This window comes from Brachycentrus maculatus, unplaced genomic scaffold, assembly GCF_059751285.1.
Source record: "Brachycentrus maculatus isolate JH-2025_06_01 unplaced genomic scaffold, ASM5975128v1 h1tg000553l, whole genome shotgun sequence".
Taxonomy (NCBI): domain Eukaryota; kingdom Metazoa; phylum Arthropoda; class Insecta; order Trichoptera; family Brachycentridae; genus Brachycentrus; species Brachycentrus maculatus.
This window is the reverse complement of record NW_028281296.1, coordinates 416,912-430,000: the sequence shown is the minus strand read 5'-3', so window position 1 is coordinate 430,000 and position 13,089 is coordinate 416,912. Positions and strand designations below refer to the sequence as shown.

General features: G+C 27.7%; 1 protein-coding gene across 1 annotated transcript in view; it reads left to right on the top strand.

The window, feature by feature from the left end:
* LOC148301521 (tachykinin-like peptides receptor 86C) overlaps nucleotides 1-13,089 on the top strand; it is a 123,354-nt gene that overhangs the window by 69,923 nt on the left and 40,342 nt on the right. Inside the window, exons 5-6 of the mRNA XM_088273138.1 lie at nucleotides 244-321; nucleotides 2,156-2,306. Of these exons, the coding sequence (XP_088129264.1) occupies nucleotides 244-321; nucleotides 2,156-2,306 (229 nt within the window). The remainder of the gene's footprint in view (nucleotides 1-243; nucleotides 322-2,155; nucleotides 2,307-13,089) is intronic.

Here is a 13,089-nt window from a genome sequence, read left to right as displayed (position 1 = left end):
TGTTTAAATTTTTATTAATCTCTTTTGTCAATTCAATCCATTTACATCTAATATATTATATAGACGTAATGAGTTTTTTTTTTATAAAATATTAATTTATTTATTATTTTTAGTTTTAACATAACTCGTGAAAAAACAGTTAACAAAAACAAATAGAATGAATGGTAGGTACTGAACAAGATTTAGACAGTATCCAGCTCTTCCCATATATTCCATTGCATTAAAAGGTAATATTTTTTTCAGGTATAGAGGAAGAGTCAAAACTGCTTGCATTTTAATTTGGCCCGATGGAAAACCAGATGTTTCGTACATGGATTTCATGTAAGTAAAAAGCGATATTTTAATTTGTTACCGAACCGATTGTGTTTTTCCTAAATAATTTTTAACAATTACATTCACACGATTTCACTCTCATTTCACTCTCATAAATTAAAATTATTACACCTTGTTCCATATAAAGGCCAAATTATGAATTATCTTGAAAATTTAGAAATACAAAAAAACCTGAATTCTAATAATAATTTATTAAATAATATATTGTTTCAAAATTCTTCGCCATTGCTTTCCATTTTTCCTTTGTTTTCAAACACCGTTCCTTGACTAACCCCTTACCTTCCCCTCTCATTATTTATAGAACAATTTTATATTATATATTTGAGTTATTATACAGACCTGAATGATGAAAGTTTAACTTCTGAAACATGTAGTCTAATTAAACTCAAGTGGTAAAAAACGAAGTGTTTTCTTTAATCATTGTATTATAACCATAAAATACATATGAGCGTATATAGCTGCTTAACTCAATCTTAAAACCTAAAACTTTTATCACTAATACTAATTTTGTCTGGGTTCTATAAGATTTTATTACATTGTAATAAGCTCAGCTCGCTGACGCACACACTCGTACATACCGATCTAGTTATTTAAATATTGTTATATTTTTATCAAACGTTATAAATTATTACAACATTGTACCGTTTTGTGCTTATTGAATTTCTGAAGCCGTAAATTATTATCGTTTATAATATGCTTATTTATTTTATATTAACTCAATGGTATTTGAAAGATCATAAAATTTACTTTATTTTATTGATATTGCAACATTTACGAAGAATATGGAAATCTGGGCATTTACAAGGCTTGTGATCTATCATTGGCTAGTTTTTATATTATTTTTTGACATCTCATCAAAGATGAAGAAGAATATGGAAGTCTGGGCATTTACGGGGCTGACGACCGTCATAGGCTGGTTTAAGTGATCACTTTACACAAGTGTAACATTCACCAATTCTACCCATTATTGACAACCACACTACTCAAATTCTTGGAAGTTCTATATATATGAACCAATTTAGAAACCTTGTTCTTGAATCACTAGAACTTCACTAGAGACATCTATTGGTGAGATGTAAAGAAGCTTTTTTATTAAGCAGAAACTCTTATATTAGTTTGTGAGATCCACGTTACACGTGTGTAAAGTGATCACTTAAACCAGCCTATGACGGTCGTCAGCCCCGTAAATGCCCAGACTTCCATATTCTTCTTCATCTTTGATGAGATGTCAAAAAATAATATGAAAATAACTCCTGTTATTGGAGATAATCCAGATTTTGTAAACAAGTATTTGGACACACTCAAAATGTTGGCTAGTTTTTATGTATATCATTTTCAATACGTGCAACATTCGTCATTCTACCTTTGATAAATAGACTTAAGAAAAGTCTTGATATAAGTACTTCAAAGTAAATATATTCTAAAACATGTGGACAAAAAAATTACTTTCTTAAAATTCTGTGAACATTTGAGATATTTTTTTTTTCACATTTTATCTCCTTAAAAAATGTGTTGTTTGAAATCAGTAAAAACAAATTGTAAAACATATTCTTAGTTCAAATTGAATGATTTTTAACCTTAAAGACCAGTTTTGAAAGAAAAAGAAATTATAGTCGTTTTTTTAACAATATTATTTATTTAAATCAAAACAAATTTTCCAGATGATTATTATATACCAGGAACGTGACAATATTTTATACATACAATTACAACTTTACAATTACAATATACATTTTTTTAAATTAAAGATCAAATCTCTTTCATTTTCCAGATTTAAGCAGGCTTAGGGTATGTTTTCATAGTATAATTAATTTGTTTTCAGTTACCAAGTACTTTTCTTCGTGGTCACCTATTTGGTGCCAATGTTGGGAATGACAGGATTCTACAGCGCTATGGGGAGGGTGCTATGGGGATCGGGTTCTATAGGAGAACTCACTCAGAGGCAGTTAGACTCCATAAGATCCAAAAGAAAGGTAATTCAACATCCTTTTTCGTCAATGAAGAACTATGTTTAGTGGACATATATTTATTTATATATATATATATATATATATATATATATATAATATATATATATATATATATATATATATATATATATATATATATTATATTTATATATATATATATATATATATATATATATATATATATATATATATATATATATATATATATATATATATATATATATATATATATATATATATATATATATATATATATATATATATATATATATATATATATATATTATATATATATATATATATATATATATATATATATATATATATTTATATATATATATCTATGGAGATTATTCCGACTCCAGACACTTTCTCAATCTGCCAATTTCCTATTTACACCTTAATTCATTTTTCTATTATTTCTTCACACATTCCTTTTACATCCATAAATTTCTTAATTTTATCGATTATGCTTATCTTATACTTATCCATGTCAATTTTAGACAAAGTATATATGGTTTTTGAATTTTTAAGTCGGAGAATCCTAGAATTTACGACCTGCCATTAAGCTTATAAGTGATCACATTATACACTTGTGTAATGTTCACCTTTTATTAAACGTTCACCTTACATTGTTTTTTTTTTACAATTGGAGAAATATGTATTTTTCACAAACGCGCAATTGAGGACAAAACCATAAATCTTGCATTTTTTAAGTTTATTATTAAAAGTTTGTTCATTTTTTTAATAAAAAATCTGGCTTTACTGAAGTTAGCGAAATGGATTTAATTTGTAGATTAAAGGATTATCTAATATTATTTTGAAGCAGCAAAAAATGGTCATATCGTATTTCCGTATTTTGACCGAGGTTGAATTAATTCCACGGAGGTAATCAATCGTCGCTTGTTTTTTTTTCACTATCAAGATTCTCCGTCATTATCGACTGGGAAAAAAACGTATGATTTTCAAAGATTGAGAACATATCTTTGGTGTTTAATATACGTATGAGGTAATAACTACCGCCTTACTTTTAAATTAAATTCGTAAATTTTGATACGTTTCGCTTTTTACCCTTTACACGTGTACGACGCTCGTGATATTTAATTTATTATTTATTAATACAATCAGTGCCGAGCACACAGTTTTAGTATGGGTAGGTTAGAATAAACACAGCGCTTTAAATTGTATTTTTTAAATTAGACGCATATTTTCGTTCCCTAAAATTTAATGATATTTGTTCTGCCGCTGGAGGATAAAAATTATAGAAAATACTTATTGAAACAAAATTTTAGTCGTATAAGGTTGACGTAATCGAAGGGCATGTACATGTATAACTAGATATGTGGATGTAAAGACAATTACGAGTGTAAGTCAAGACAGAAGATGAATGTGGCGTTCTATCCTCTCTGCCTACCCCTGCAGTGAAATGGCGTGATGGTTCTGTAGTAGTATATTTTTCCTTCTTCAAACCCTTATCCGTACCCCAATGGTGCTTAGGGCACTACATTATATAAACGCAGTGTTATCATGAATGTTAACGCATGAAGGAAAGGTGATCAGCCCTCAGGTACGAGTCCAGGGTAATATTAAATAAAGTCACTCAGTCCTGGGAATCGAAGCCGGAACCTACAGAACGTTAGCCGAGCATGCTGACCGTTACACTACGGAGGCGGACGTAGTAGTATAAGTAATAAAATGCCTTAGAGTTATAATAATCCACTTTTTTTTTAAAGTTGGCGAGTATCACATCACATAACATTTTAAAATAGTTTTCATTAGATCATATTTTAATACACCGAAAAAAATATAAATAACTCCTGTAATTGGAGATAATCAAGATTTTGTGAACAAGTATTTGGACACACTCAAAATGTTGTAATTATATTTTCCAATTATGAAATCGATTATCTCAATATTTTGTGTAAATTATTATGCTTTGTTTATGACTATATTTATTTTTAAAAATATAAAACTCTGCGATAAATCAAATGTTATTTTCAAATCAAATAAATTTGTATGAAGAATAATAAAAATTATTTTTCATGAAATTCTTTATGAAGTTAAGTCAAGGGAAAGTACAATAATAATCCAAATATTTTGACGTTCGAAAAACAAAAATATTTTTAAACAACATCTTTTAACGAATTTAATCTGGCATTCAAGGAAACAAATCCTCAAAGAAACGAATCGTTCAAAAATATAATATGTGTAACTCAATTTTCCTCGTCTCATGGAATTAATGACATGCTATTATTTTTATACTTTCCAAATTTTTAGAATTTTCAGGACGTTTCCATTTATTTGAAAATTGATAACCTTGGAATTTTCAACAGTGCTTATTTAGCGTAAAAAGATATTACATTGATATTTAATATGACGAAAACAAATTTATTTCACAAAAGGATGTTAAAAATCGGTATCCTTTAACAAAAAATTTGATTTTGCAATTTATGAGTAATTTTTTGTTCATCTGCACATCTGCCCATGTTCCTTTTTTCGACCAACAATATGTCGTTATCTAAAAGAAATAACAATAAACTAATTTTATTTATTTGTGACTACCTACAACCGCACACGCTTTACTGTGTTTCAGTATAATTAAATGGAAAAAAAAACACATTTCTAATGTGTTCAAATTCACAATGTTTGTGAAATAATGGAATTATTAAACACCTATGAAACAATAAAAATATTAAAATGCTAGGTGACATGAGTATAAAAAAATTCCTAATTTAAAGGATTCTTAATATAACATGTATTTCTGTCATGTTCAACAAATGGCGCTGCCATTGATATAAAATAAATATGTTTTCTAAACGTATTTTTTTCCTATCACAGGTGAAAAACGCTTGGATCAAATGCAACGTTTTGTCAAATTTTCAAAGATATTTGTGAAAAAATTGTAAAGGTTTTTTAATTTGGAAGAAATTTATTCTCTAAGAAATGTAATTACAAGTTGTTATTAATTTTGTGTAAAAAGAGAAATAAAAATCAAAATTTTAAATTTTTTTAATAGGTATAACATCCAAAGCCCAGGGGCTTGTCTGCGGGTAGTAAGGATAGGGAAGGTTGATGTGTAAAGATACATCACATATACTCAGACCAATTGAAAATAAATATTTCAAAAATTAATTTTGCAATTGGCGAGAATCGAACCCGCGACGCCAGTTTCGTAGTCGAGCGTCTACCCAACTACGCCAAAGCGCTTTTTCAAATAAAATGGATTTAAAATTTCCTTGATTGATTTGTCAGTCACTTTGAAGCAGTTATTTTTTTTTCATTTATCCTTTTAAAAAATATATATATATCTAAAATTAAATAAGTAAATAAGATTAAGAAACAGTTTCTACCGCTTCTTCAATCTTCAACGTCCCAAGGACCCAACTCTAAAATTTAGAATTAGCTTCACATATCTCTCACTCCTTTCAACAACGTCATATATCGGAAATCGACAGTTTTCTGTTTTGAATGTTTTCGGAATGCCCAGAAAATGTACTATATCACAGCAAAAGCGGTATATTTTTAACTTCATATTTACCCGGTACAGGGCAGAAAGTGTTGTTTTTGCATTTTGAAGAAAATGTATTGTTTAGTTATTTTTTTAAATATTCTAAATATTTTCCAAGTTGAGAAAAAATATTCTGGTTTTACCTAAAAAGATCTATTGTCAGTAAAAAGTTCAAAAAGTGGTTTAATATTTATTTTTAATACATTGTATTATATTTTCATACTTTAAAAAACGATATCCTGAAAAATCAAGTTTTTTTTATATATGACGTTGTTGAAAGGAGTGAGCGATATGGTGTTTGAAAATGATGCGGAACGCATCGAAACACGTGTCGCGGTAGATTTAAAGAAAAAGTGGTATTTATTAAGTAAACTTAAATTTTAAAAATAAACGGATTTTACAAGAAATCAATAAAAAAATCAATCGAATAATGCAATAGGGTTAGAATATACACCCCGAATATATAATAAAGAGTACATAACATACTCTTTGGACGTTATAACGTATCCCTTATCAATAATTCACCCGACATACATACTATCCGCAAGCTAAACCGATCGATGTACATTGTGTATTTGTAGTTTCGCCTTGCGCTTACTTGCGTCTACTCCGGTGGCCTAGTAATAATAAATTGGTAAACTGTTCGAGAACGATGGTATCCTATTTCCGCGGGTCAAAAGACGTAACACGAGTATGTACCTTTGTTTATATATTGGTGTAGAAATCAGGGTTGAGCTAAGAGAGTTTATTTTTATTTTATATTATTTAATTTACTTGACCGATCAGGGTTGAGCCAACGGATTTATTATTTTTTCAATTTAATTTATTTGATGAATTCCGCCTATGCAGTGTAATATATTTAATTTGCTGTCCGTAACCATTAAAAATCAGTAGTGATCATGTCTTTAAGAACAGTGTCCGTCGATGGTTGCTTCTCGTTGGAAGAAACAAGGTAGAAAGTGAATTAATTAAAGTCCAGGTGTAATTGTTTTATCGTAAATCCTTTATACTGTATATTGTTATTGTATCTACTGTATGTAATGTATATTATCTAATAATTGAAAAAATTTATTAAAAAATAAATTATTAACATCTTAGTATTTCGGCTCAACACAAGCCATGCAATACATATAGTAGAAAAAAATATTTATCTATGAAATAACAATAAGAAAAACCCTTATCCGCACTCCAATGATGCATAGGGCACTGCATCATATAAACGCAGTGTTATCTTGATCGTTTACACATGAAGGTAAGGTGATCAGCCCTCCGCTTCAGGTACCATTCCAGGGTAATAATATTGAATAAATATTACAGTAAAAAAATCACTTATATTTATTTTACCCTCCTTGGGAAGCAAACCAGGGACCTCCAGAACGGCAGAACAGAACGGTATCTACAATATGAAATAAATAAATAAATTTAAAAATTAAAAAAAAAAAAAAATCGCGTTCAACATCAAGTTTAACACATACATATGCAAGTATTACAAAACATGTACCTACTTACACTGTTTCAGTAACGAAATTCCACATTTTAAAAAAAAATGGAAGAGGGACGGGAGGGAGGAGGTCCAATGTATAGTAAAGTAGTAAACATTGTTTTCAGCGATCATTCAGAGTATTCATTTTAAAGAAGATCGTAATGTCTACATTACTTGCTGAAGACTCAGGATATTTAAAAAAATGATTGATTTTTCCCTGTAATTATTATTTACAAAACAAAACTAAAACTTTGTTTTAACTACTTTTTTATTTTTCACAAATCAGGGATAGCGTTTTTTTAATATTAAGAGCTCATTACGGTTTTTATTTGCTTTGAGTTTCGAGCTGATCGTAGTGAAAAAGCAAAATATTTTTGACTACACATTTTCAGTTTTAAAATGTGAAAATATTAAACTTATCATCGTTAGTCACTCTGATAAAGTCATTTCAAACATCAGCCCCGCGCTTACCCGCCCTTTCTGCGTCATAATTATTATAATTAATGATAATTATAATTTGTACGATTAATATTGCTCAATTTTCAAGCTTAAAACAAATTCATCAGCCAATCCAGGTCATAAGTCCTATGAATACCCAGATTTGTATATTCACAAGTAAAAATATATTTATAATTTATATTTGAAGCACTAACATTGTGATTTTTCCTTTTATAATTAAAATCTAACTTTGTTTTAAAATCACAAAAAATATTTTATTATAACTTAATTATAATGTCTACTGGTTTTGAAGCTAACCGCTTCTTTATCAAGACTGATTAATACTAATTAGTATTTTATTATCCGTATTCCGTCCGACTCCGTAGTGTAATGCTCGGCTACCGTTCTGGAGGTCCCGGGTTCGATTCCCAAGGGGGGTATAATAAATATAAGTGATTTTTTCACTGTAATATTTATTCAATATTATTACCCTGGACTGGTACATGAAGCGGAGGGCTGATCACCTTTCCTTCATGTGTAAACGATCAAGATAACACGGCGTTTATATGACGCAGTGCCCTAGGCATCATTGGGGTGCGGATAAGGGTTTTATTATTATTTATTATTTTTAGTATTTTAGTGATTTTTAAAACAAATTTACATTTTAATTAAAAAATAAAATTACTTTAGACCAAGCTTTGAGGTAAACAGTGGAAGGTTATAAGGTTTATATGGGATTTACATAATTTGAAATTGAATGAAAATGAATTGAATACTTCATTTGTCCTCCGTCTTTGATCCGACCAAACGACATATAATATTAAGTGGATTATAGCTACTGATGTTTGAAGGCTCTCATTTATAAGTCAGTGATTTAACCAACGTTATGTACACTAAATGTATCTACGTGTACGTTTGTATATGAATGATATGATTCAGATAAATATGTAGATATAAACTTAGTCTCCCTTGAGATATCTTACATAACATATTTTAACAACTCTTTTTTTATCCCATTTTTAAAATTTTCAAGAAAAAAAATAAAAAACGTAATTTCGGCAAATAAATCCAATATTTTAATTTATATTATATATAAATATATATATATATATATATATATATATATATATATATATATATATATATATATATATATATATATATATATATATATATATATATATATATATATATATGTATATATAAATATAAGCTGCGTTTACGTTTCATTTGGCACAACATACATGCATATGGCTCTACAGAAATTAATATGAAATGAATTGGTTTCCACCAAAAAATTATGTGAAAACCTGTCATTAGTTGTAATTTCAGCGAGGTTGTCAAGCTTTTTACATTTTAGTTATATTTCATGTACGTTTCTCTTTTTAGGAGAAAAATGTCATGCTTGAAATGATGAACAATGATTCTTCTGTAACAATGATAATAACAAGCAGTAGGAATAATAAATATTCATTCCATCCCCAACTTTCACCCTCAGTTTGCCGACAGCTCAGTGACATAAATGTATCGTCAATTCCCGAAAAACTAAATTACGGTTGAAGAAACAAAACTAATGAAATTTTGTTGCACTCGCGGGTATAGTATGAACTTACGATTCGAGGAATTATAAATTTCATACAATAAAACGAATAATTTTTACGAAAGTTATTCATTTTCATTCACCGATTTTAACTTATTCTACTAAATTCTTCCTCAGCGAGATAGCACTGTGCCTATGCTTAGGGCGATATGCTTAAGGGACAGCAAAGCAACAGCTTGTTTGCAGTAACACCATATAACTTTTTTACGCTGCATTATAACGTGCTTCAATTTGCGATTGCACAGTGATAAAAAGTTTAATGATTTATACACCTTTGAAAAATGTTCATTATGCACATTCTCAATTCTTCTTAATTATGTTTTTGTATCTCAATAAATTGAGAACTCAGACCTCAGTTTTTGCTTGTGTATATTAAAAAGGGAAATTTTAAAATGGTTTTCATTAAAAAAAAATAAAGCATGCTACATTCACGTTAGTATTATTAATTAGGAAAATAATTATAAACATCTGTGTACGTTTCCTATCAGAATGCATGTATATGTGTGTATATTTACTTGTACATCTAAAAGTTTTCCAATAAACGACTATAGAGTCAAAGTTTAATCAAAAACATTGCCTGCAGAACCTTTGTATAAAATTTCTTCAAAGACAAAGAATGTTTTTCAAATTAATAAACTTAAAACCAATTGGATGAAAACATCCACTGTTCATGATTGGTAGTTTAATTTGAATTAAAATTTAATTGAATTAAATTAATTCAATTCAATTTAATAATTTTGAAATCATGATGGTTAAACATTGAAATTTAGCATCAATGAAAAGATATATTTATATATATATGTATATATATATATATATATATATATATATATATATATATATATATATATATATATATATATATATATATATATATATATATATATATATATATATATATATATATACATATAAACATCTATATACATGTATATATATAAATAAATATATATATATATATATATATATATATATATATATATATATATATATATATATATATATATATATATACATATTTATATATATATATATATATATATATATATATATATATATATATATACATAAAAAAAAAAATTAAAATAAAAAGTCCGAAAAAGACTCGGCACGATCAGATCAATCAGAACTTAAAATCTGGCGGTGTCAAAAGTCTGTGTAATCGGAGGGCATGTATGACTAGATTTATGGATGTGAAGGAGGCGAGGAGTGTATGTCAGGACAGAAGAGTGTTCCATCCTCTCTGCCTACCCCTGCGGGGAAACGGCGTGATGGTTGTAGTAGTAGTAGTAGTAGTATATATATATATATATATATATATATATATATATATATATATATATATATATATATATATATATATATATATATATATATATATAACTATATATATATTTATATATATATATATATATATATATATATATATATATATATATATATATATATATATATATATATATATATATATATATTTATATATATATATATATATATATATATATATATATATATATATATATATATATATATATATATATATATATATATATATATGTTGTATCAGAAACATAATTTTAGTATTTGTTTGCAAATTAGTCAGTTTCTTAGATAATTTTTTAGACAATTTTTAGATAATTATGCTCGTTAATGGAAATCCTACAGCCAGATTCAGAATGTAATTGAATTTTTATTTAAATAGTATACGTAAATATAAGGAATTAAAATTTTTATTTTCTTGCCTGAACTTCCTTATTCTTCATATCTAAGTTAAGATGCCAACATATAAAAACAACGCCCAAGCGGAGAAAACCAGATTTATGAACAAGGACATGGACGCACCCAAATGTTGTAAAGATTATTTTTTGTAATTATTAAGTAATTATTAAATAATAAATGTGTCCGTCTCTGTAGTGTGATGGTCAACACGCTCGGCTACCATTCTGGAGGTCCCGGGTTCGATTCCCATGGGGGTCAATAAACATAACTGATTTTTTCACTCTAATATTTATTCAATATTACCCTGGACTGGTACCTGAAGCGGAGGGCTGATCACCTTTCCTTCGTGTGTAAACGATCAAGATAACACTGTGTTCAAATGAAGCAGTGCCTTATGCACCATTGGGGTGCGGATAAGGGTTTTATTATATAATTATTAATTATTAAATAAACAACCAAGAACTTTAATGTGGTATGTAAAACTAAAAGCTTCAACTTCACTTGATTATAAACAATAAACAAAATATTGCATTAATTAAAATAAATTAACTACATTCATCAATGTTAGTGAGATGAGATTAAGGGAGAAAAAATATAAAAAAAGTTTACTTGGCTATTTTTTAAACAGCAAAAGCGCTTTTTTTTCATTAAAAAAATACAATTTGCTCTGAAATTCCAGCCGAGTCGTGAAAACATAATTAAATTTCCATTTACATCCAAATAAAAGGTCGTGCAACATTATTTTTAACGAAATTTCGCGCGTAATATACACAGGATTTTTTCTACCTAATTTCGCACGGAAACGTAGTTGGTTATAGTCATATTCCGGAATCGCCCTACTTAAAATAAATGGAGGAAAATTGATAGAGGACGTGCCTTATCACGGTTTAGTCCCCCAAATGGGTGAAATAGCAAACGTAACCAATTTTCAAAAGTACTACGAAATGCAAACTAACCCAGAGGCGATATGTTCTCCTGGTCAATTGAATGTCCCTTAAACATGTGTACATCTATGAATGGGGTGAATCAGGTCACCTGGTTGAGTCCATTTTGTTTGAATTTCTACCTAACGGCATACTCACATATCATATCTTAAAAACTTTAGTTTAATATTTAATTTTTTACAATAAATCTAAATTTATAAAAATATAAGACTTATTGAAAAAATGTATACTAATTAATAATTTTTATTTTATGAAATTTTGTTTACTTTATAAAGGAATTTTGCGTTTTTGTTCACATTTTTACAAAACTATTGGCTAATTATTATCTTTTTGCAATAAATCGAATAATTTAAATATTTGAGACTTATTCAAAATAAATAAACTTTTACTATCTAATAACATTTGTTATATTTTAAAATTTAATGAAATTTAATTTAATTTATTTTTAAACGGTTTGTTTTTTTATTCATAGTTTCAAGCATTTCGATTAAGAAACATAAAGAAAATAGAATCTAAAGTGTTATTTTATTGCTCATTCGGCAATTTTAATTTTTTTTAAATTTGAACAACCCACGAATTTCAAACGACTGTATAAGGAATACCTTGATCACAATTGCTAGTCGGTTTTTTGCTTCATGTTTGCTTTACTTCTTAGCATAAAGCCCGCCATCTTACATTTATTCTGTACAGAAAGTTTGTTAAATTAATGTTTTCTCCTGTAATGTTAGTTTTGTGATTCCGCCGTTTTCCTGAAAATGTTGAGATACTCACTGTATCGGATTTTATTACAGACTCTCTTATAATTAAGGAGTCCTTGAGGGATCATTTGACAAAAGCCTTACTTGTCTGCTTAAGATGTCTCACATAATGGTTTGTTTTACTAATGGCAAATAGTCATTATTTTATGTAACTATTTTAATTCAAAATAAATAACTCAAGCTTTCAAACATCATCAACAGATTTAAAAAAATATTTGCCATTAGAAAATCTTTTAAAACGTTATAAAATATGCCAAAAAGTATCTGCACAAAACATTAAAGGATACGCAGTTTCCTGGACTAGTGAAAATAACACATCTTCTCTACGTTTATTTA